The sequence below is a fragment of the Lissotriton vulgaris genome, chromosome 8 (genome assembly GCF_964263255.1).
Source record: "Lissotriton vulgaris chromosome 8, aLisVul1.2, whole genome shotgun sequence".
Classification (NCBI taxonomy): Eukaryota; Metazoa; Chordata; class Amphibia; order Caudata; family Salamandridae; genus Lissotriton; species Lissotriton vulgaris.
This window is the reverse complement of record NC_141696.1, coordinates 1,268,683,330-1,268,709,511: the sequence shown is the minus strand read 5'-3', so window position 1 is coordinate 1,268,709,511 and position 26,182 is coordinate 1,268,683,330. Positions and strand designations below refer to the sequence as shown.

At 47.5% G+C, this 26,182-nt stretch overlaps 1 protein-coding gene across 1 annotated transcript in view; it reads left to right on the top strand.

The window, feature by feature from the left end:
- Positions 1-24,314, top strand: part of LOC147698597 (protein HP-25 homolog 1-like) — a 158,087-nt gene extending 133,773 nt beyond the window's left edge. The window contains exon 3 of the mRNA XM_086935191.1: positions 23,256-24,314. Coding sequence (XP_086791317.1) covers positions 23,256-23,800 — 545 coding nt within the window. The 3' untranslated portion in view covers positions 23,801-24,314. The remainder of the gene's footprint in view (positions 1-23,255) is intronic.
- The last annotated feature ends 1,868 nt before the right edge of the window (positions 24,315-26,182 follow it).

Here is a 26,182-nt window from a genome sequence, read left to right as displayed (position 1 = left end):
CTGTGCTGATCTGCTGCCTCTTCCATCCACCTCATTCTCTAACTCCCTGTTCTCTTCTCTACTCTTCTCCTGTGCTGATCTGCTGCTCCCTTCCACCCCGCCTCCTTCTTTAACTCCCTGTTCTCTTCTCCTGTGCTGATCTGCTGCTCTCTTCCACCCGCCTCCTTCTTTAACTCCCTGTTCTCTTCTCCTGTGCTAATCTGCTGCTGTCTTCCACCCCACCTCCTTCTTTAACTCCCTCTTCTCTTCTGCTGTGCTGTTATGCTGCTCTCTTCCACCCACCTCCTTCTCTAACTCCCTGTTCACTTCTCTTCTTCAGAGCTGATCTGCTGCTCTCTTCAACCCGCCTCCTTTTCTACCTCCCTGTTCTCTTCTCCTGTGCTGATCTGCTGCCTCTTCCATCCACCTCCTTCTCTAACTCTCTGTTCTCTTCTTTTCTCCCTCTGCTGATCTTCTGCTCTCTTCCACTCGCCTTCTTCTTTAACTCCCTGTTCTCTTCTGCTGATCTGCTGCTCTCTTCCACCTCGCCTCCTTCTCTAACTCCCTGTTCTCTTCTCATGTGCTAATCTGCTGCTCTCTTACACCACACCTCCTTCTTTAACTCCCTGTTCTCTTCTGCTGTGCTGATCTGCTCCTCTCTTCCACCCAACTCCTTCTCTAACTCCCTGTTCTCTTCTCTTCTCCCGCGCTGATCTGCTGCTCTCTTCCACTCTGCCTCCTTCTCTTCTCCTGTGCTGATCTGCTGCTCTCTTCCACCCCCTCCTTCTTTAACTCCCTGTTTTCTTCTCCTGTGCTAATCTGCTGTTCTCTTCCACTCGCCTCTTTCTCTAACTCCCTGTTCTCTTCTCCTGTGCCGATCTTTTGTTCTCTTCCACCCGCCTCTTTCTCTAAATAACTGTTCTCTTCTCCTGTGCCGATCTGCTGTTCTCTTCCACCGGCCTCTTTCTCTAACTCCCTGTTCTCTTCTCCTGTGCTGATCTGCTGTTCTCTTCCACCCCACCTCCTTCTCCAAATCCCTGTTCTCTTCTCTTCTCCCGAGCTGATCTGCTGATCTCTTCCACCCGCCTTCTTCTCTAGCTCCCTGTTCTCTTCTCTTCTCCTGTGCGGATCTGCTGCTCTCTACCACCGCCTCCTTCTTTAACTCCCTGTTCTCTTTTGCTGTGCTGATCTGCTGCTCTCTACCACCCGCCTCCTTCTTTAACTCCCTGTTCTCTTCTCCTGTGCTAATCCGCTGCTCTCTTCCACCCGACTTCTTCTTTAACTCCCTGGTCTCTTCTCCTGTGCTGATCTGCTGTTCTCTTCCACCCACCTCCTTCTTTAACTCCATGTTATCTTCTCCTGTGCTGATCTGCTGCTCTCGTCCACCCCAACTCCTTCTTTAACTCCATTCGCTTCAATTCTCCGTTGCTGATATGCAGTTCTCTTTCACCCCACCTCCTTCCCTAACTCCCTGTTCTCTTCTCCTATGCTGATCTGCTGTTCTCTTCCTCCCGCTTCATTCTCTAACTCCCTGTTCTCTTCTCCTGTGATGATCTTTCTGCTATCTCCCATCCGCCTCCTTCTCTAACTCCCTGTTCTCTTCTCCTGTGCTGATCTGCTGTTCTCTTTCACCCCGCCTCCTTCTCTAACTCCCTGTTCTCTTCTCCTGTGCTGATCTGCTGTTCTCTTCTACCCGCTTCCTTCCTTAACTCCCTGTTCTCTTCTCCAGTGCTGATCTGCTGCTCCCTTCCACCCTGCCTCCTTCTTTAACTCTGTTCTTTTCTCCAAGTCTGATCTGCTGTTCTCTTCCACCTGCCTCCTTCTTTCACTCCCTGTTCTTTTCTCCTGTGCTGATCTGCTGCTCTCTTCTACCCCACCTCCTTCTTTAACTCCCTGTTCTGTTCTCCCATGCTGAACTGATGCTCTCTTCCACCCGCTCCCTTCTCTAACTCCCTGTTCTCTTCTCCTGTGCTGATCTGCTCTTCTCTTCCACCCTGCCTCATTCTCTAACTCCTTGTTGCTTTCTCCTGTGATGATCTTTTTGCTCTCTTCCATCTGCCTCCTTCTCTAACTCCCTTTTCTCTTCTCCTGTGCTAATCTGCTGTTCTCTTCCACTCGCTATCTTTCTCTAACTCCCTGTTCTCTTCTCCTGTGTCGATCTGCTGTTCTCTTCCACCCGCCTCTTTCTCTAAATCCCTGTTTTCTTCTCCTGTGCCGATCTGCTGTTCTCTTCTACCTGCCTCTTTCTCTAACTTCCTGTTCTCTTCTCCTGTGCTGATCTGCTGCTCTCTTCCACCCCACCTCCTTCTCCAAATCCCTGTTCTCTTCTCTTCTCGCGAGCTGATCTGCTGCTCTCTTCCACCCGACTTTTTCTCTAGCTCCCTGTTCTCTTCTCTTCTCTTCTCCTGTGCTGATCTGCTGCTCTCTTCCACCCGCCTCCTTCTTTAACTCCCTGTTCTCTTTTGCTGTGCTGAACTGTTGCTCTCTACCACGCTGCCTCCTTCTTTAACTCCCTGTGCTCTACTCCTGTGCTAATCCGCTGCTCTCTTCCACCCGCCTCCTTCTTTACCTCCCTGGTCTCTTCTCCTGTGCTGATCTGCTGCTCTCATCCACCCCACCTCATTCTTTAACTCCCTGGTCTCTTCTCTTTCCTGTGCTGAACTGCTGTTCTCTTCCACCCGCCTCCTTCTTTAACTCCATGTTATCTTCTCCTGTGCTTATCTGCTGCTCTCGTCCACCCCAACTCCTTCTTTAACTCCATTCGCTTCAATTCTCCGTTGCTGATATGCAGTTCTCTTTCACCCCACCTCCTTCCCTAACTCCCTGTTCTCTTCTCCTATGATGATCTGCTGTTCTCTTCCTCCCGCTTCATTCTCTAACTCCCTGTTCTCTTCTCCTGTGATGATCTTTCTGCTATCTCCCATCCGCCTCCTTCTCTAACTCCCTGTTCTCTTCTCCTGTGCTGATCTGCTGTTCTCTTTCACCCCGCCTCCTTCTCTAACTCCCTGTTCTCTTCTCCTGTGCTGATCTGCTGTTCTCTTCTACCCGCTTCCTTCCTTAACTCCCTGTTCTCTTCTCCAGTGCTGATCTGCTGCTCTCTTCCACCCTGCCTCCTTCTTTAACTCTGTTCTTTTCTCCAAGTCTGATCTGCTGTTCTCTTCCACCTGCCTCCTTCTTTCACTCCCTGTTCTTTTCTCCTGTGCTGATCTGCTGCTCTCTTCTACCCCACCTCCTTCTTTAACTCCCTGTTCTGTTCTCCCATGCTGAACTGCTGCTCTCTTCCACCGCTCCCTTCTCTAACTCCCTGTTCTCTTCTCTTCTCCTGTGCTGATCTGCTCTTCTCTTCCACCCTGCCTCATTCTCTAACTCCTTGTTGCTTTCTCCTGTGATGATCTTTTTGCTCTCTTCCATCTGCCTCCTTCTCTAACTCCCTTTTCTCTTCTCCTGTGCTAATCTGCTGTTCTCTTCCACTCGCTATCTTTCTCTAACTCCCTGTTCTCTACTCCTGTGTCGATCTGCTGTTCTCTTCCACCCGCCTCTTTCTCTAAATCCCTGTTTTCTTCTCCTGTGCCGATCTGCTGTTCTCTTCCACCGCCTCCTTCTTTAACACCCTGTTCTCTTCTCCTGTGCTGATCTGCTGCTCTCTTCCACCCCACCTCCTTCTTTAACTCCCTGTTCTCTTCTCCTGTGCTGATCTGCTGCTCTCTTCCACCCCGCCTCCTTCTTTAACTCCGTTCTTTTCTCCCGTGCTGATCTGCTGCTCTCTTCCACCCCACCTCCTTCTCCAAATCCCTGTTCTCTTCTCTTCTCGCGAGCTGATCTGCTGCTCTCTTCCACCTGACTTCTTCTCTAGCTCCCTGTTCTCTTCTCTTCTCTTCTCCTGTGCTGATCTGCTGCTCTCTTCCACCCGCCTCCTTCTTTAACTCCCTGTTCTCTTTTGCTGTGCTGAACTGCTGCTCTCTTCCACGCTGCCTCCTTCTTTGACTCCCTGTGCTCTACTCCTGTGCTAATCCGCTGCTCTCTTCCACCCGCCTCCTTCTTTAACTCCCTGGTCTCTTCTCCTGTGCTGATCTGCTGCTCTCATCCACCCCACCTCATTCTTTAACTCCCTGGTCTCTTCTCTTTCCTGTGCTGAACTGCTGTTCTCTTCCACCCGCCTCCTTCTTTAACTCCATGTTATCTTCTCCTGTGCTTATCTGCTGCTCTCGTCCACCCCAACTCCTTCTTTAACTCCATTCGCTTCTCTTCTCCTGTGCTGATCTGCAGTTCTCTTTCACCCCGCCTCCTTCTCTAACTCCCTGTTCTCTTCTCCTGTGCTAATATTTTGTTCTCTTCCACCCGCCTCCTTCTTTAACTCCATGTTCTCTTCCCCTGTGCTGATCTGCTGCTCTCTTCCACCCCGCCTCCTTCTTTAACTCTGTTTTTTTCTCCTGTGCTGATCTGCTGTTCCCTTACACCACCTCCTTCCCTAACTCCCTGTTCTCTTCTCCCATGCTGATCTGCTGTTCTCTTCCTCCCGCATCATTCTCTAACTCCCTGTTCTCTTCTCCTGTGATGATCATTCTGCTATCTTCCATCCGCCTCCTTCTCTAACTCCCTGTTCTCTTCTCCTGTGCTGATCTGCTGTTCTCTTTCACCCCGCCTCCATCTCGAACTCCCTTTTCTCTTCTGTGCTGATCTGCTGTTCTCTTTTACCCCGCCTCCTTCTCTAACTCCCTGTTCTCTTCTCCTGTGCTAATATGATGTTCTCTTCCACCCGCTTCCTTCCTTAACTCCCTGTTCTCTTCTCCTGTGCTGATCTGCTGCTCTCTTCCACCCTGCCTCCTTCTTTAACTCTGTTATTTTCTCCTGTTCTGATCTGCTGTTCTCTTCCACCTGCCTCCTTCTTTCACTCCCTGTTCTCTTCTCCCGTGCTGATCTGCTGCTCTCTTCCACCCCACCTCCTTCTTTAACTCCCTGTTCTGTTCTCCCATGCTGATCTGCTGCTCTCTTCCACCGCCCCCTTCTCTAACTCCCTGTTCTCGTCTCCTGTGCTGATCTGCTCTTCTCTTCCACCCGCCTCATTCTCTAACTCTTTGTTGCTTTCTCCTGTGATGATCTTTTTGCTCTCTTCCATCTGCCTCCTTCTCTAACTCCCTTTTATCTTCTCCGGTGCTGATCTGCTGTTCTCTTTCACCCCGCCTCCTTCACCAACTCCCTGTTCTCTTCTCCTGTACTGATCTGCTGTTCTTTTCCACCCCCTCCTTCTGTAACTCCCGGTTCTCCTTTCCTGTGCCCATCTGCTGTTCTCTTCCACCCCGCCTCCTTCTTTAACTCCCTGTTTTCTTCTCCTGTGCTAATCTGCTGCACTCTTCCACCCGCCTCCTTCTTTAACTCCCTTGTGTCTTCTCCTGGGCTGATCTGCTGCTCTCATCCACCCCACCTCCTTCTTTAAATCCCTGTTCTCTTCTCTCGTGCTGATCTGCTGTTCTCTTCCACCCCACCTTCTTCTCTACCTCCCTGTTCTCTTCTCCTGTGCTGATCTGCTGCTCTCTTCCACCCGCCTCCTTCTTTAACTCCCTGTTCTCTTCTCCTGTGCTAATCTGCTGTTCTCTTCCACCCCACCCCCTTCTTTAACTCCCTGTTCTCTTCTCCTGTGCTGATCTGCTGCTCTCTTTCACTCACATCCTTCTCTAACTCCCTGTTCTCTTCTCTTCTCCCGTGCTGATCTGCTGCTCTCTTCCACCCACCTCCTTCTTTAACTCCCTGTTCTCTTCTGCTGATCTGCTACTCTCTTCCACCCCACCTCCTTCTTTAACTCCTTGTTTTCTCCTCCTGTGCTAATCTGCTGTTCTCTTCCACCGCCTCTTTCTCTAACTCCCTGTTCTCTTCTCCTGTGCCGATCTGCTGTTCTCTTCCTCCTGCCTCTTTCTCTAACTCCCTGTTCTGTTCTCCTGTGCTGATCTGCTGCTCTCTTCCACCCGCCTCCTTCCTTAACTCCATGTTCTCTTCTGCTGTGCTGTTATGCTGCTCTCTTCCCCACCTCCTTCTTTAATTCCCTGTTCTCTTCTCTTCTCTTCTCTCGTACTGATCTGCTGCTCTCTTCCACTCTGCCTCCTTCTCTAGTTCCCTGTTCTCTCCTCTTCTCCTGTGCCGATCTGCTGTTCTCTTCCACCGCCTCCTTCTTTAACACCCTGTTCTCTTCTCCTGTGCTGATCTGCTGCTCTCTTCCACCCCACCTCCTTCTTTAACTCCCTGTTCTCTTCTCCTGTGCTGATCTGCTGCTCTCTTCCACCCGCCTCTTTCTCTAACTCCCCGTTCTCTTCTCCTGTGATAATCTGCTGCTCTCTTCCACCTGCCTCCTTCTTTAACTCCCTGTTCTCTTCTCCTGTGCTAATCTGCTGTTCTCTTCCACTGCCTCTTTCTCTAACTCCCTGTTATCTTCTCCTGTGCCGATCTGCTGTTCTCTTCCTCCCGCCTCCCTCTTTATCTCCCTGTTCTCTTCTCCTGTGCTGATTTGCTGCTCTCTTCCACCCCGCCTCCTTCTCTACCTCCCTGTTCTCTTCTCCTGTGCTGATCTGCTCCTCTCTTCCACCCCACCTCCTTCTTTAACTCCCCGTTCTCTGGTCCTGTGCTGATCTGCTGCTCTCTTCCACCCCGGCTCCTTCTCTACCTCCCTGTTCTCTTCTCCTATGCTGATCTGCTGCTCTCTTCCACCCGCCTCCTTCTTTAACTCCCTGTTCTCTTCTCCTGTGCTGATCTGCTGCTCTCTTCCACCCCGCCTCCTTCTCTACCTCCCTGTTCTCTTCTCCTGTGCTGATCTGCTGCTCTCTTCCACCCCACCTCCTTCTTTAACTCCCTGTTCTCTTCTCCTGTGCTGATCTCCTGCTCTCTTCCACCGCCTCTTTCTCTAACTCCCCGTTCTCTTCTCCTGTGATAATCTGCTGCTCTCTTCCACCCGCCTCCTTCTTTAACTCCCTGTTCTCTTCTCCTGTGCTAATCTGCTGTTCTCTTCCACTGCCTCTTTCTCTAACTCCCTGTTATCTTCTCCTGTGCCGATCTGCTGTTCTCTTCCTCCCGCCTCCCTCTTTATCTCCCTGTTCTCTTCTCCTGTGCTGATTTGCTGCTCTCTTCCACCCCGCCTCCTTCTCTACCTCCCTGTTCTCTTCTCCTGTGCTGATCTGCTGCTCTCTTCCACCCCACCTCCTTCTTTAACTCCCCGTTCTCTGGTCCTGTGCTGATCTGCTGCTCTCTTCCACCCCGCCTCCTTCTCTACCTCCCTGTTCTCTTCTCCTATGCTGATCTGCTGCTCTCTTCCACCCCGCCTCCTTCTTTAACACCCTGTTCTCTTCTCCCGTGCTGATCTGCTGCTCTCTTCCACCCCGCCTCCTTCTCTACCTCCAAGTTCTCTTCTCCTGTGCTGATCTGCTGCTCTCTTCCACCCCACCTCCTTCTTTAACTCCCTGTTCTCTTCTCCTGTGCTAATCTGCTGTTCTCTTCCACCCACCTCCTTCTTTAACTCCCTATTCTCTTCTCCTGTGCTGATCTGCTGCTCTCTTCCACCCCGCCTCCTTCTTTAACTCCCTGTTCTTTTCTCCCGTGCTGATCTGCTGCTCTCTTCCACCCCACCTCCTTGTTATGTTATGTTATTATGTTATTAAGTCATTTATAGAGCGCGCTAACACTGATTAGTTTCTTGGCGCTGAAATTGACAGTAACACAAACCAAGGTGGGAGAGGTGGATTAAAAAGCTTGTCTAAAGAGCCAGGTCTTCAGTGCTTTCCGAAAAGGTAGAAGGTCTAGGCAAGATCGGATCTCCAGGGGAAAGGTGTTCCATAGGCAGGGGGCTAGTGTTGCAAATCTACGTCCACCAGAGCGTTTGAGTTTAAAGGGAGGGGTCTGGAGCAGGGCTAGATGGAGTGAGCGAAGGTTACGGGAGGGGACGTGTCTGGTGATCAGTTGATTAATAAATTTAGGGCTTTTGCCATGTAATGACTTGAAGACCATACAGCCTGCTTTAAAATAGCAGCGTTGTATGACTGGAAGCCAATGCAACTTGATGAGAAGAGGAGTCGCCGCCTGCCATCTAGGTGCTTTAGGATCAACCTAGCGGCGTAGTTCTGCACCATCTGGAGGCGCTTAAGTAAATAGTTGGGGAGACCTAGGTAAATGGCATTTGCGTAGTCCAGGTGGGATAGGACAGTGGCGAACACAACCTGGGTGATCGCTGCAGGCGTTAGTAATCGCCTGACCTTCCTGATTTTTTTTAGCTGGTAGAAGCATTTGGAGACCACTTGTCCCACTTGAGTTTTTAGTGAAAGATCACTGTCCACAATGACTCCAAGCGTTTTAGCCGAAGGTGATGGTTGCGGAGCTTGACCCAGGTCTGCAGGCCAATAGTGAGGGCCCCAGTACTTGGCGCTGTCCCCCGTCAGTACCAGTTCAGTTTTACCTGGATTTAATTTCAGTTGATTGTGATCCATCCAGGATTTAATAAACCTCATGGTTGACTGGAAATGACTCATAGAGTCTTCGGAGTTATCAATGGTGAAGAGTAGCTGCAGGTCATCTGCGTAGTTAAAAACTCTCACCTGTTTGTCCCTCAAGGTTTGTATAAGGGGGAGTATGTATATGTTAAAAAGGTGAGGTGACAGGGAGGAGCCCTGTGGCACTCCACATGGGATGGCTTGTTTAACACCGGTCAAGTCCCCCAGGCGCACCGCTTGGGATCGGTCCTCCAAAAAGGACCTCAGCCAGCAGGCCACCACGCCCTGTATGCCGGTCTGTCCGACACGGTCGATCAAGATGTTGTGGTTTAACTCCCTGTTCTCTTCTCTTCGCCTGTGCAGATCTGCTGCTCTCTTCCACCCCCTTCTTTAACTCCCTGTTCTCTTCTCCTGTGCTAATCTGCTGCTCTCTTCCACCCGCCTCCTTCTTTAACTCCCTGTTCTCTTCTCCTGTGCTGATCTGCTGCTCTCTTCCACCCCACCTCCTTCTTTAACTCCCTGTTCTCTTCTCCTGTGCTGATCTGCTGCTCTCTTCCACCCGCCTCTTTCTCTAACTCCCCGTTCTCTTCTCCTGTGATAATCTGCTGCTCTCTTCCACCTACCTCCTTCTTTAACTCCCTGTTCTCTTCTCCTGTGCTAATCTGCTGTTCTCTTCCACTGCCTCTTTCTCTAACTCCCTGTTATCTTCTCCTGTGCCGATCTGCTGTTCTCTTCCTCCCGCCTCCCTCTTTATCTCCCTGTTCTCTTCTCCTGTGCTGATTTGTTGCTCTCTTCCACCCCGCCTCCTTCTCTACCTCCCTGTTCTCTTCTCCTGTGCTGATCTGCTCCTCTCTTCCACCCCACCTCCTTCTTTAACTCCCCGTTCTCTGGTCCTGTGCTGATCTGCTGCTCTCTTCCACCCCGCCTCCTTCTCTACCTCCCTGTTCTCTTCTCCTATGCTGATCTGCTGCTCTCTTCCACCCGCCTCCTTCTTTAACTCCCTGTTCTCTTCTCCTGTGCTGATCTGCTGCTCTCTTCCACCCCGCCTCCTTCTCTACCTCCCTGTTCTCTTCTCCTGTGCTGATCTGCTGCTCTCTTCCACCCCACCTCCTTCTTTAACTCCCTGTTCTCTTCTCCTGTGCTGATCTGCTGCTCTCTTCCACCCGCCTCTTTCTCTAACTCCCCGTTCTCTTCTCCTGTGATAATCTGCTGCTCTCTTCCACCCGCCTCCTTCTTTAACTCCCTGTTCTCTTCTCCTGTGCTAATCTGCTGTTCTCTTCCACTGCCTCTTTCTCTAACTCCCTGTTATCTTCTCCTGTGCCGATCTTCTGTTCTCTTCCTCCCGCCTCCCTCTTTATCTCCCTGTTCTCTTCTCCTGTGCTGATTTGCTGCTCTCTTCCACCCCGCCTCCTTCTCTACCTCCCTGTTCTCTTCTCCTGTGCTGATCTGCTGCTCTCTTCCACCCCACCTCCTTCTTTAACTCCCCGTTCTCTGGTCCTGTGCTGATCTGCTGCTCTCTTCCACCCCGCCTCCTTCTCTACCTCCCTGTTCTCTTCTCCTATGCTGATCTGCTGCTCTCTTCCACCCCGCCTCCTTCTTTAACACCCTGTTCTCTTCTCCCGTGCTGATCTGCTGCTCTCTTCCACCCCGCCTCCTTCTCTACCTCCAAGTTCTCTTCTCCTGTGCTGATCTGCTGCTCTCTTCCACCCCGCCTCCTTCTTTAACTCCCTGTTCTTTTCTCCCGTGCTGATCTGCTGCTCTCTTCCACCCCACCTCCTTGTTATGTTATGTTATTATGTTATTAAGTCATTTATAGAGCGCGCTAACACTGATTAGTTTCTTGGCGCTGAAATTGACAGTAACACAAACCAAGGTGGGAGAGGTGGATTAAAAAGCTTGTCTAAAGAGCCAGGTCTTCAGTGCTTTCCGAAAAGGTAGAAGGTCTAGGCAAGATCGGATCTCCAGGGGAAAGGTGTTCCATAGGCAGGGGGCTAGTGTTGCAAATCTACGTCCACCAGAGCGTTTGAGTTTAAAGGGGGGGGGTCTGGAGCAGGGCTAGATGGAGTGAGCGAAGGTTACGGGAGGGGACGTGTCTGGTGATCAGTTGATTAATAAATTTAGGGCTTTTGCCATGTAATGACTTGAAGACCATACAGCCTGCTTTAAAATAGCAGCGTTGTATGACTGGAAGCCAATGCAACTTGATGAGAAGAGGAGTCGCCGCCTGCCATCTAGGTGCTTTAGGATCAACCTAGCGGCGTAGTTCTGCACCATCTGGAGGCGCTTAAGTAAATAGTTGGGGAGACCTAGGTAAATGGCATTTGCGTAGTCCAGGTGGGACAGGACAGTGGCGAACACAACCTGCGTAATCGCTTCAGGCGTTAGTAATCGCCTGACCTTCCTGATTTTTTTTAGCTGGTAGAAGCATTTGGAGACCACTTGTCCCATTTGAGTTTTTAGTGAAAGATCACTGTCCACAATGACTCCAAGCGTTTTAGCCGAAGGTGATGGTTGCGGAGCTTGACCCAGGTCTGCAGGCCAATAGTGAGGGCCCCAGTACTTGGCGCTGTCCCCCGTCAGTACCAGTTCAGTTTTACCTGGATTTAATTTCAGTTGATTGTGATCCATCCAGGATTTAATAAACCTCATGGTTGACTGGAAATGACTCATAGAGTCTTCGGAGTTATCAATGGTGAAGAGTAGCTGCAGGTCATCTGCGTAGTTAAAAACTCTCACCTGTTTGTCCCTCAAGGTTTGTATAAGGGGGAGTATGTATATGTTAAAAAGGTGAGGTGACAGGGAGGAGCCCTGTGGCACTCCACATGGGATGGCTTGTTTAACACCAGGCAAGTCCCCCAGGCGCACCGCTTGGGATCGGTCCTCCAAAAAGGACCTCAGCCAGCAGGCCGCCACGACCTGTATGCCGGTCTGTCCGACACGGTCGATCAAGATGTTGTGGTTTAACTCCCTGTTCTCTTCTCTTCGCCTGTGCAGATCTGCTGCTCTCTTCCACCCCCTTCTTTAACTCCCTGTTCTCTTCTCCTGTGCTAATCTGCTGCTCTCTTCCACCCGCCTCCTTCTTTAACTCCCTGTTCTCTTCTCCTGTGCTAATCTGCTGTTCTCTTCCACCCCACCCCCTTCTTTAACTCCCTGTTCTCTTCTCCTGTGTCAATCTGCTGCTCTCTTCCACCCGCCTCCTTCTTTAACTCCCTGTTCTCTTCTCCTGTGCTAATCTGCTGTTCTCTTACACCCCACCCCTTCTTTAACTCCCTGTTCTCTTCTTCTGTGCTAATCTGCTGCTCTCTTTCACTCACATCCTTCTCTAACTCCCTGTTCTCTTCTCTTCTCCCGTGCTGATCTGCTGCTCTCTTCCACCCTCCTCCTTCTTTAACTCCCTGTTCTCTTCTGCTGATCTGCTACTCTCTTCCACCCCGCCTCCTTCTTTAACTCCTTGTTTTCTCCTCCTGTGCTAATCTGCTGTTCTCTTCCACCGCCTCTTTCTCTAACTCCCTGTTCTGTTCTCCTGTGCTGATCTGCTGCTCTCTTCCACCCCTCCTCTTTCTTTAACTCCCTGTTCTTTTCTCCTGTGCTGATCTGCTGCTCCCTTCCACCCGCCTCCTTCCTTAACTCCATGTTCTCTTCTGCCGTGCTGTTATGCTGCTCTCTTCCCCCCACCTCCTTCTCTAATTCCCTGTTCTCTTCTCTTCTCTCGTACTGATCTGCTGCTCTCTTCCACCCCACCTCCTTCTTTAACTCCCTGTTCTCTTCTCCTGTGCTGATCTGCTTCTCTCTTCCACCCGCCTCCTTATTTAACTCCCTGTTCTCTTCTCCTGTGCTAATCTGCTGTTCTCTTCCACCCGCCTCTTTCTCTAACTCCCTGTTCTCTTCTCCTGTGATAATCTGCTGCTCTCTTCCACCCGCCTCCTTCTTTAACTCCCTGTTCTCTTCTCCTGTGCTAATCTGCTGTTCTCTTCCACCGCCTCTTTCTCTAAATCCCTGTTATCTTCTCCTGTGCCGATCTGCTGTTCTCTTTCTCCCGCCTCCCTCTTTATCTCCCTGTTCTCTTCTCCTGTGCTGATCTGCTGCTCTCTTCCACCCGCCTCCTTTTTTAGCTCCCTGTTATTTTCTCTTGTGCTGATCTGCTGCTCTCTTCCACCCGCCGCCTTCTTTAACTCCCTGTTCTTTTCTCCCGTGCTGATCTGCTGCTCTCTTCCACCCGCCTCCTTCTTTAACTCCCTATTCTCTTCTCCTGTGCTGATCTGCTGCTCTCTTCCACCCGCCCCCTTCTCCAACTCCCTGTTCTCTTCTCCTTTGCTGATCTACTGTTCCCTTCCACCGCCTCCTTCTCTAACTCCCTGTTTTCTTCTCCCGTTCTGATCTGCTGCTCTCTTCCACCCACCTCTTTCTCTAACTCCCTGTTCTCTTCTGCTGCTCTCTTCCACCGCCTCCTTCTTTAACTCCCTTTTCTCTTCTGTTGTGCTTATCTGCTGCTCCCTTCCACATACATCCTTCTCTAACCGCACACACACACATATATACAACCACGCACACACACACACATACAACCACACACACACAACCACACACAGCCACACCACACACACAATCTCACACACAACCCCACACACAACCACACACACACAACCACACACAATCACACCCAACCACACATACAACCACACACACAACCACACACACAACCACACACACAACCCCACACACAACCCCACACACAACCCCACACACAACCCCACACACAACACCACACACAAACACACACATCACCACACACACACACAACCACACACACAACCACACACAACCACACACACAACCACACACAAAACCACACACACACAACCACACACCCAACCACACACACACACAACCACACATACAACCACACACAACCATACACACACACAACCACACACAACCACACACACAACCACACCCAACCACACACCCAACCACACACACGACCACACACACATACAACCACACACACATACAACCACACACACACACAACCACACACACACACATACACCACAACAACACACACACAACCACACACACACAACCACACTCTATCGCCCTCACTCTATCTATCTGTCGCCCTCACTCTATCTATCTATCTGTCGCCCTCACTCTATCTATGTATCTATATATCGCCCTCACTCTATCTATCTATCTATCTATCTATCTATCTATCTATCTATCTATCTATCTATCTATCTATCTATCTATCTATCGCCCTCACTCTATCGCCCTCTATATATCTATCGCCCTCACTCTATCTATCGATCGCCCTCACTTTATCGCCCTCTTCTATCTATCGCCCTCACTCTATCTATCTATCTTTCTATCTATCTATCTATCTATCTATCTATCTATCTATCTATCTATCTATCTATCTATCTATCTATCTATCTATTGCTATCTATCTATCTATCTATCTATCTATCTATCTATCTATCTATCTATCTACCGCCCTCACTCTATCGCCCTCACTCTATCTATCACCCTCACTCTATCTATCTGTCTATCTATCTCCCTCACTCTATCTATCTGTCTATCTATCGCCCTCACTCTATCTGTCTATCGCACTCACTCTATCTATCGCCATCAATCTATCTATCGATCGCCCTCACTCTGTCTATCTATCTATCGCCGTCACTCTATTTATCTATTGCCCTCACTCTATTTATCTATCTATCTATCACCCTCACTCTATTTATCTATCTATCGCCCTCACTCTATCTATCTTTCGCCCTCCGTCTAGCTATCTATCGCCCTCACTCTATCTATCGCACCACCACAGCATCACTCAGGGGCACCACAACATCACTCAGGGACAACACAACATCACTATGCGCTACCACAGCATCACTGAATGCCACAGCATCACTCCTCGCCACCACAACATCACTCCGCGCCACCACAGCATCAATCTGTGCAACCATTCAACAACAACTGGTTCAAATATGTTCTCTCAATGTTTCAAGCTTTATTACAAATGTCACAAAAAGATGTTAATATTTCACTTCTGTTCTTGGATTTTCGTCACAATAAAATACACTGAACATAATCTTCACAAAAGTTATTTACAAAAGTTTAAGCTATTGCCATCACAAATTACAATAACTTTTATTTAAGTATTAATTATTTAAAAAAATTAAAAGCCATTGTTATTTGTAATATCAATACATCTAAGTCACATAAATACAAAACATGTTGCATTACAAATGCTTTAAAATAGCAGCGTTGTATGACTGGAAGCCAATGCAACTTGATGAGAAGAGGAGTCGCCGCCTGCCATCTAGGTGCTTTAGGATCAACCTAGCGGCGTAGTTCTGCACCATCTGGAGGCGCTTAAGTAAATAGTTGGGGAGACCTAGGTAAATGGCATTTGCGTAGTCCAGGTGGGACAGGACAGTGGCGAACACAACCTGGGTAATCGCTTCAGGCGTTAGTAATCGCCTGACCTTCCTGATTTTTTTTAGCTGGTAGAAGCATTTGGAGACCACTTGTCCCATTTGAGTTTTTAGTGAAAGATCACTGTCCACAATGACTCCAAGCGTTTTAGCCGAAGGTGATGGTTGCGGAGCTTGACCCAGGTCTGCAGGCCAATAGTGAGGGCCCCAGTACTTGGCGCTGTCCCCCGTCAGTACCAGTTCAGTTTTACCTGGATTTAATTTCAGTTGATTGTGATCCATCCAGGATTTAATAAACCTCATGGTTGACTGGAAATGACTCATAGAGTCTTCGGAGTTATCAATGGTGAAGAGTAGCTGCAGGTCATCTGCGTAGTTAAAAACTCTCACCTGTTTGTCCCTCAAGGTTTGTATAAGGGGGAGTATGTATATGTTAAAAAGGTGAGGTGACAGGGAGGAGCCCTGTGGCACTCCACATGGGATGGCTTGTTTAACACCGGTCAAGTCCCCCAGGCGCACCGCTTGGGATCGGTCCTCCAAAAAGGACCTCAGCCAGCAGGCCGCCACGCCCTCTATGCCGGTCTGTCCGACACGGTCGATCAAGATGTTGTGGTTTAACTCCCTGTTCTCTTCTCTTCGCCTGTGCAGATCTGCTGCTCTCTTCCACCCCCTTCTTTAACTCCCTGTTCTCTTCTCCTGTGCTAATCTGCTGCTCTCTTCCACCCGCCTCCTTCTTTAACTCCCTGTTCTCTTCTCCTGTGCTGATCTGCTGCTCTCTTCCACCCCACCTCCTTCTTTAACTCCCTGTTCTCTTCTCCTGTGCTGATCTGCTGCTCTCTTCCACCCGCCTCTTTCTCTAACTCCCCGTTCTCTTCTCCTGTGATAATCTGCTGCTCTCTTCCACCTGCCTCCTTCTTTAACTCCCTGTTCTCTTCTCCTGTGCTAATCTGCTGTTCTCTTCCACTGCCTCTTTCTCTAACTCCCTGTTATCTTCTCCTGTGCCGATCTGCTGTTCTCTTCCTCCCGCCTCCCTCTTTATCTCCCTGTTCTCTTCTCCTGTGCTGATTTGTTGCTCTCTTCCACCCCGCCTCCTTCTCTACCTCCCTGTTCTCTTCTCCTGTGCTGATCTGCTCCTCTCTTCCACCCCACCTCCTTCTTTAACTCCCCATTCTCTGGTCCTGTGCTGATCTGCTGCTCTCTTCCACCCCGCCTCCTTCTCTACCTCCCTGTTCTCTTCTCCTATGCTGATCTGCTGCTCTCTTCCACCCGCCTCCTTCTTTAACTCCCTGTTCTCTTCTCCTGTGCTGATCTGCTGCTCTCTTCCACCCCGCCTCCTTCTCTACCTCCCTGTTCTCTTCTCCTGTGCTGATCTGCTGCTCTCTTCCACCCCACCTCCTTCTTTAACTCCCTGTTCTCTTCTCCTGTGCTGATCTGCTGCTCTCTTCCACCCGCCTCTTTCTCTAACTCCCCGTTCTCTTCTCCTGTGATAATCTGCTGCTCTCTTCCACCCGCCTCCTTCTTTAACTCCCTGTTCTCTTCTCCTGTGCTAATCTGCTGTTCTCTTCCACTGCCTCTTTCTCTAACTCCCTGTTATCTTCTCCTGTGCCGATCTGCTGTTCTCTTCCTCCCGCCTCCCTCTTTATCTCCCTGTTCTCTTCTCCTGTGCTGATTTGCTGCTCTCTTCCACCCCGCCTCCTTCTCTACCTCCCTGTTCTCTTCTCCTGTGCTGATCTGCTGCTCTCTTCCACCCCACCTCCTTCTTTAACTCCCCGTTCTCTGGTCCTGTGCTGATCTGCTGCTCTCTTCCACCCCGCCTCCTTCTCTACCTCCCTGTTCTCTTCTCCTATGCTGATCTGCTGCTCTCTTCCACCCCGCCTCCTTCTTTAACACCCTGTTCTCTTCTCCCGTGCTGATCTGCTGCTCTCTTCCACCCCGCCTCCTTCTCTACCTCCAAGTTCTCTTCTCCTGTGCTGATCTGCTGCTCTCTTCCACCCCACCTCCTTCTTTAACTCCCTGTTCTCTTCTCCTGTGCTAATCTGCTGTTCTCTTCCACCCACCTCCTTCTTTAACTCCCTATTCTCTTCTCCTGTGCTGATCTGCTGCTCTCTTCCACCCCGCCTCCTTCTTTAACTCCCTGTTCTTTTCTCCCGTGCTGATCTGCTGCTCTCTTCCACCCCACCTCCTTGTTATGTTATGTTATTATGTTATTAAGTCATTTATAGAGCGCGCTAACACTGATTAGTTTCTTGGCGCTGAAATTGACAGTAACACAAACCAAGGTGGGAGAGGTGGATTAAAAAGCTTGTCTAAAGAGCCAGGTCTTCAGTGCTTTCCGAAAAGGTAGAAGGTCTAGGCAAGATCGGATCTCCAGGGGAAAGGTGTTCCATAGGCAGGGGGCTAGTGTTGCAAATCTACGTCCACCAGAGCGTTTGAGTTTAAAGGGGGGGGTCTGGAGCAGGGCTAGATGGAGTGAGCGAAGGTTACGGGAGGGGACGTGTCTGGTGATCAGTTGATTAATAAATTTAGGGCTTTTGCCATGTAATGACTTGAAGACCATACAGCCTGCTTTAAAATAGCAGCGTTGTATGACTGGAAGCCAATGCAACTTGATGAGAAGAGGAGTCGCCGCCTGCCATCTAGGTGCTTTAGGATCAACCTAGCGGCGTAGTTCTGCACCATCTGGAGGCGCTTAAGTAAATAGTTGGAGAGACCTAGGTAAATGGCATTTGCGTAGTCCAGGTGGGACAGGACAGTGGCGAACACAACCTGGGTAATCGCTTCAGGCGTTAGTAATCGCCTGACCTTCCTGATTTTTTTTAGCTGGTAGAAGCATTTGGAGACCACTTGTCCCATTTGAGTTTTTAGTGAAAGATCACTGTCCACAATGACTCCAAGCGTTTTAGCCGAAGGTGATGGTTGCGGAGCTTGACCCAGGTCTGCAGGCCAATAGTGAGGGCCCCAGTACTTGGCGCTGTCCCCCGTCAGTACCAGTTCAGTTTTACCTGGATTTAATTACAGTTGATTGTGATCCATCCAGGATTTAATAAACCTCATGGTTGACTGGAAATGACTCATAGAGTCTTCGGAGTTATCAATGGTGAAGAGTAGCTGCAGGTCATCTGCGTAGTTAAAAACTCTCACCTGTTTGTCCCTCAAGGTTTGTATAAGGGGGAGTATGTATATGTTAAAAAGGTGAGGTGACAGGGAGGAGCCCTGTGGCACTCCACATGGGATGGCTTGTTTAACACCGGGCAAGTCCCCCAGGCGCACCGCTTGGGATCGGTCCTCCAAAAAGGACCTCAGCCAGCAGGCCGCCACGCCCTGTATGCCGGTCTGTCCGACACGGTCGATCAAGATGTTGTGGTTTAACTCCCTGTTCTCTTCTCTTCGCCTGTGCAGATCTGCTGCTCTCTTCCACCCCCTTCTTTAACTCCCTGTTCTCTTCTCCTGTGCTAATCTGCTGCTCTCTTCCACCCGCCTCCTTCTTTAACTCCCTGTTCTCTTCTCCTGTGCTAATCTGCTGTTCTCTTCCACCCCACCCCCTTCTTTAACTCCTTGTTCTCTTCTCCTGTGTCAATCTGCTGCTCTCTTCCGCCCGCCTCCTTCTTTAACTCCCTGTTCTCTTCTCCTGTGCTAATCTGCTGTTCTCTTACACCCCACCCCTTCTTTAACTCCCTGTTCTCTTCTTCTGTGCTAATCTGCTGCTCTCTTTCACTCACATCCTTCTCTAACTCCCTGTTCTCTTCTCTTCTCCCGTGCTGATCTGCTGCTCTCTTCCACCCTCCTCCTTCTTTAACTCCCTGTTCTCTTCTGCTGATCTGCTACTCTCTTCCACCCCGCCTCCTTCTTTAACTCCTTGTTTTCTCCTCCTGTGCTAATCTGCTGTTCTCTTCCACCGCCTCTTTCTCTAACTCCCTGTTCTCTTCTCCTGTGCCGATTTGCTGTTCTCTTCCTCCTGCCTCTTTCTCTAACTCCCTGTTCTGTTCTCCTGTGCTGATCTGCTGCTCTCTTCCACCCCTCCTCTTTCTTTAACTCCCTGTTCTTTTCTCCTGTGCTGATCTGCTGCTCCCTTCCACCCGCCTCCTTCCTTAACTCCATGTTCTCTTCTGCCGTGCTGTTATGCTGCTCTCTTCCCCCCACCTCCTTCTCTAATTCCCTGTTCTCTTCTCTTCTCTCGTACTGATCTGCTGCTCTCTTCCACCCCACCTCCTTCTTTAACTCCCTGTTCTCTTCTCCTGTGCTGATCTGCTTCTCTCTTCCACCCGCCTCCTTATTTAACTCCCTGTTCTCTTCTCCTGTGCTAATCTGCTGTTCTCTTCCACCCGCCTCTTTCTCTAACTCCCTGTTCTCTTCTCCTGTGATAATCTGCTGCTCTCTTCCACCCGCCTCCTTCTTTAACTCCCTGTTCTCTTCTCCTGTGCTAATCTGCTGTTCTCTTCCACCGCCTCTTTCTCTAAATCCCTGTTATCTTCTCCTGTGCCGATCTGCTGTTCTCTTTCTCCCGCCTCCCTCTTTATCTCCCTGTTCTCTTCTCCTGTGCTGATCTGCTGCTCTCTTCCACCCCGCCTCCTTTTTTAGCTCCCTGTTATTTTCTCTTGTGCTGATCTGCTGCTCTCTTCCACCCGCCGCCTTCTTTAACTCCCTGTTCTTTTCTCCCGTGCTGATCTGCTGCTCTCTTCCACCCGCCTCCTTCTTTAACTCCCTATTCTCTTCTCCTGTGCTGATCTGCTGCTCTCTTCCACCCGCCCCCTTCTCCAACTCCCTGTTCTCTTCTCCTTTGCTGATCTACTGTTCCCTTCCACCGCCTCCTTCTCTAACTCCCTGTTTTCTTCTCCCGTTCTGATCTGCTGCTCTCTTCCACCCACCTCTTTCTCTAACTCCCTGTTCTCTTCTGCTGCTCTCTTCCACCGCCTCCTTCTTTAACTCCCTTTTCTCTTCTGTTGTGCTTATCTGCTGCTCCCTTCCACATACATCCTTATCTAACCGCACACACACACATATATACAACCACGCACACACACACACATACAACCACACACACACAACCACACACAGCCACACCACACACACAATCTCACACACAACCCCACACACAACCACACACACACAACCACACACACACAATCACACCCAACCACACATACAACCACACACACAACCACACACACAACCACACACACAACCCCACACACAACCCCACACACAACCCCACACACAACCCCACACACAACACCACACACAAACACACACATCACCACACACACACAACCACACACACAACCACACACAACCACACACACAACCACACACAAAACCACACACACACAACCACACACCCAACCACACACACACACAACCACACATACAACCACACACAACCATACACACACACAACCACACACAACCACACACACAACCACACCCAACCACACACCCAACCACACACACGACCACACACACATACAACCACACACACATACAACCACACACACACACAACCACACACACACACATACACCACAACAACACACACACAACCACACACACACAACCACACTCTATCGCCCTCACTCTATCTATCTGTCGCCCTCACTCTATCTATCTATCTGTCGCCCTCACTTTATCTATGTATCTATATATCGCCCTCACTCTATCTATCTATCTATCTATCTATCTATCTATCTATCTATCTATCGCCCTCACTCTATCGCCCTCTATATATCTATCGCCCTCACTCTATCTATCGATCGCCCTCACTTTATCGCCCTCTTCTATCTATCGCCCTCACTCTATCTATCTATCTATCTATCTATCTATCTATCTATCTATCTATCTATCTATCTATTGCCCTCTATCTATCTATCTATCTATCTATCTATCTATCTATCTATCTATCTATCTATCTATCTATCTATCTATCTATCTATCTATCTATCTATCTATCTATCTATCTACCGCCCTCACTCTATCGCCCTCACTCTATCTATCACCCTCACTCTATCTATCTGTCTATCTATCTCCCTCACTCTATCTATCTGTCTATCTATCGCCCTCACTCTATCTGTCTATCGCACTCACTCTATCTATCGCCATCAATCTATCTATCGATCGCCCTCACTCTGTCTATCTATCTATCGCCGTCACTCTATTTATCTATTGCCCTCACTCTATTTATCTATCTATCTATCACCCTCACTCTATTTATCTATCTATCGCCCTCACTCTATCTATCTTTCGCCCTCCGTCTAGCTATCTATCGCCCTCACTCTATCTATCGCACCACCACAGCATCACTCAGGGGCACCACAACATCACTCAGGGACAACACAACATCACTATGCGCTACCACAGCATCACTGAATGCCACAGCATCACTCCTCGCCACCACAACATCACTCCGCGCCACCACAGCATCAATCTGTGCAACCATTCAACAACAACTGGTTCAAATATGTTCTCTCAATGTTTCAAGCTTTATTACAAATGTCACAAAAAGATGTTAATATTTCACTTCTGTTCTTGGATTTTCGTCACAATAAAATACACTGAACATAATCTTCACAAAAGTTATTTACAAAAGTTTAAGCTATTGCCATCACAAATTACAATAACTTTTATTTAAGTATTAATTATTTAAAAAAATTAAAAGCCATTGTTATTTGTAATATCAATACATCTAAGTCACATAAATACAAAACATGTTGCATTACAAATGCTATAGGTGTCACATTTGCAAAAGTTAAAAGTATTGGCATTGTAAATGATAAAGCTATTAATTTCGCTATTTTCAAAACCAACACATAAATAAAAAAATTGTCATTTACAAGACCAATAGCTCAAACTTTCCTAATGCGAGACCTATTGCATTGCAAATGCTTGTTTTAAATAGTGCATGTTGGGAAACTTAACATAGTTACTAGCTTAGACTTGAAGGAATACAAATTGTAAAATATGGCCAGATAACACATTTTGTCTTGACCTGAGAATTCAGTATTTATTCTTCATCAATAACCGAATATTTAGCCTTATTCAATATTCATGTTCAAAGCACAATAAAGTGGAACATAGTGTATATGAATTTGCCTGATAACGAGTGTGGAAGCAGGTTGTGCCATCTAAATGGTGTGCATCACACAACAAGTGGCAATATGGTACTAATGATGGGTTCACATAATCTCTCTTCAGCAAAGGAACGGAAAATAGCAGGGTTCTTCACATTTGGCAGCAGATATATTTAAAGGTCCCTTCTGCTTGTAATCTAACTAGAATATCAGTTTTATGCTACCCTGTTTTCCCTTGCGTACATCTGTACTAAAACAATCACAGCAAGAGTGTATTTTGGCAGATTCCACTGAACTCTAGCATCTACTGAACATTATGTACTCCCTTAGGCTTTAGGTAGCCTTCTTAAAATAATTTAAAAGTACTAATACATCGATAAGCAAGAGGACAAAAACACGTGCCTGAAAACTGGCTACTCTGGGCCAGATGTGCAAGTCAGTTTCTATGTTCTCAAACGTAGTTTGCAATCTAAAAACTGCCCGTAGCCATTTAATAAATCCGCTTTAGGAATTAGTAACCTTTTACCTGACTCCCAAACTCCCAAATGGTTTTAGAAATGGATAAGAAATCGCTATTTGGAAGGAGTGTGCTCTAGGTGTCCCTTCGACATTCCTATCTATTTGTATAAATGGCTTAGTACCGAAATAACGCCCAAAGTTGTGGTGGGAACCCATTTACAAAAGGGAAGGTGTTCCTTGGGAATCCTATCCCCCGTGTGAATGTTAAAACAAAGTTTGTGTGGGCACAGGCAGTGGTCCTCGTGCTGTATTAAAAAAAGTTGATTTTATTGAAATGAAAACACAGACATGGTGAGCTGCTGACCCCAGAAGGCTACCACACGTGTGTCGCCATCCAATTGTAGTGAGTCACAATGTATGAGTTATCTGTTTACTATTCATGAGGTTAGATTCCAACCCACTACAATTCACATTTTCAAGAACCAACCTTTTAGTGCACAGGTCGAGTATTACAAATCTTTACTGGTGACAAAAATATTGGTTGCTAATTGTGACTAGTGTGTCAAAGGTACTTCTTTATCTCTCTCTATATATGTTGTGTTCAAACTATGATGGGACCCTTTTACTGTTGAAATTGCAGGTGTATATGTTGTATTTTGTGGTGGGTAGTAAACTTGAACTAACGATAATTACTTACGTCTATGCTCTTGAGCAAAATTAGTTAAAAAACAACTTACATCTGCCATCAATTTGTCTAGTTATTAGATTATCCTCGAAGGCCAGGTTACACAGTGTTATTCCATAGGTTTGAATATCTGTGCAATAGTTTGATTGCGTTCCTTTCCTGTTTCTAGGCCTGACTGGAGAAAATGGCTCCCCGGGGCTTCAAGGAAAAGCAGGTCCCTCGGGACTTCCAGGCCTTCCAGGACCTCCGGGAATAGAAGGGCCTCCAGGACTGCCGGGGATCACAGGAGCGCCTGGCTTGCCGGGTCAGCTAGTGGAACAAGGGCCCAAGCTCTATGCCTTCCACGTTGCACTGGCGAAGCCGAGTCCACCCGCAAATAAGCCCATTCAGTTTGAAAAAATACTTTACAATGATCAACATGTTTATAACACAAAAACTGGAACATTTGTCGCACCTGTAAAAGGGATTTACTTTTTCACCTACCAGTTGACTAAAGTTAGTAATACAATTCATGTGACATTGAATAAAAATGGTGTCATTGTGCAGTATACATTTAATTCACAAAGTGCTACAGCCCAGTCCTCTGGTGCGGCCATTTTAAAACTTGAGAAAGACGACAGCATTTGGTTAGAAGAAAAGGCAAGCCCGAGTGGCCTTTATACTGATAGTGATGACGACACAACTTTCTCAGGGTTCCTATTACACCAGCTTTGACATACCTGTATTTTATTTGGTTCTGCCAGTGCATAAAAGCTGTGCATCACACACTTCATGTAAGGCATGAGTTCAAGATCTGCATTATGCTCCAGTGCTTCTAAACAGGTTAACTATCATTTTCGAGCAAAACTTTCCTGTGAGTAAGTACACAGCTGCCATTGAACCCCTTCTTGCCAGATAAAGTATCCTTAGAGAGCCTCTAAAAGTGCATACACTCATTTGTGTTATATTTGCTACCACATATACTCACAAAAATTGAGTTGCAGCCACGTGGTAAAATTTTGTAAAACAAGTGTAAAACTGAGAAGTACATCAGCAATATGCTTCACAGCACCACCCAAACGGTGCATAGCTTTTCACTACAATTAAATTATGACGCCTAAATAATATCACTTTTTTAAATTAATTTTCTTACATAGCAAATTCACGATGCTTAGTGGAAATCTAACTATCCCATTACATTGCTCCATCGTTCGGATAACCATTATGTTTACAATAAAATAAGTTGCATTCTTTTATTCTAAGACTGTTACAATTCAGAAAATCCTGTAGATCATATTGAATAATACTTGTTCTTCCAACGTTTATAAGCCTATATTACTATTTCGTTGGTCCTGCAATCTGCAAACCTTTCCAAGAACACCTTAAAAATTAGGTAAATGTCACCAAGGCCTAGATATCTGGCGGTACATCAGTTACCTGTTTCCCTGTAATATGTTTCTTTTACTAAAGTTGTGTAGGACCGAATGTGGACAGAAATGTTCACAAAAGCCTGAATAGTCAGATATTGCAGTTTTCTCATATTTTAGTTCTTCGTTAATCATGGTCTCTCTGAGTATATATTTTAATAAAGACCTGTCTGGGTTCACCATATGGATGTGGAAGAGCCCTCTGCTGCCCTCTTTTCTGGTTGGAGTCCTGGGTTTGTGATCAGAGGATATGACTCTCCTAATCATGCTCTTCTCGTGCAGATAGCCTACTGTTCATTCTGATTGGCAGAGATGACACACCAGAGTATTATAAATAGTGACACTCCAGGCACACAAATGGTCATAGCCAGAGTGCCAGTGCATGGAAGACCCAGTTAGAGATATTAATCCACGTGGTGTGCACCCTGAATATCCACCCCAGAATATCAATGGGACACATTATCGTGGACAAAATGTTTTAAAAAATTTAGGCAGGTCAGTCTAGATCATGGGTCCTCCTAAACATTTTCCCAGGGGCCAAAACGTTTGGTCTATGATGTAGAGGTCATGCTAGGGTGTTGGGGCTATAAGTGGTAAGGTGGGTCTAGGCAAAGCAAAGGATATACATCTGGCTAAATTAACAAATGTAAAGACATAAAACCTAGGATTAATCCTGGCTTCCCCTACTTTACCATATTGTGTGACCCAAGGCAATGGTTTAATTTTACTTTCCCTCCTTTTTCTTCATTATCACATATAAGGGGATGTCGAAATACATGATTTCAGGGTGTGCGTTGTACAAAACCGTCTCTGTGTTTGATTTAATAAACTTTATTGCTGTTCATGTATAATAGCAGGCCAGGCCACCCAAAGAGTGCACATAACAGCTGACTTGCCTCATTAGTTCAGTATTGATGGTGTTGCCTGGGTAGGAGGAAGAATTAATGGGCCTGATTCACAAAGGTAAACTCAGACGAAAGTCTATCTTTACGACTTTTGTTCTTCACAAGGGCATTTTCGGAAAGCAAAGTTAGACTTCTGTCTCAGTTTTGATCTCAGTTAAACTTAAGACCAAAACTTAAGTTTAACTAAGACAAAAGTCTAACCTTACTACTCGTAAATGCCCTTTGTGAATATCGAAAGTCGTAAAGATAGACTTTTGTCTTAGTTTACCTTTGTGAATAGGGTGCTTGTTTCAAAATTCAAGTTTGAAAACTCACTTTAAAATCAATACTTCTCAATGCACTGATATAACCAATTGTAATGAAGTGAAACGATTCTGTATGTTAATTAAATTAAAAGACACAGCTCTGAGGTGGACAGAGCTACCACTACTGAGATGCAGAGGATGACTATCTGTTCTAATAGTTCATTGTCAGGGGTCCACCACAGGTGCCAATAATAGCCCAAGGAAGAAGAAAACAGCTATTTTAAATAAATGTGTTTCTCTAAGCAAATGTGTATCTATACTTAGTGAAGAAGTTCACTTTTGTAGCAGCACTCCACATGCAGAATATAATGTATACATTATAACACACATAAACAACATAACAAGCAGTGTTGAATGCACATCATGGTAAGTGTCCATAGTAGAACTGTAGTGATTACACAGAGGCAGGTCAGTGTAAGCGCACTAAGTTTATTGACCGGTCATCGCCACAGCTTCGAGAGACTCTACAACTGTCCCTGA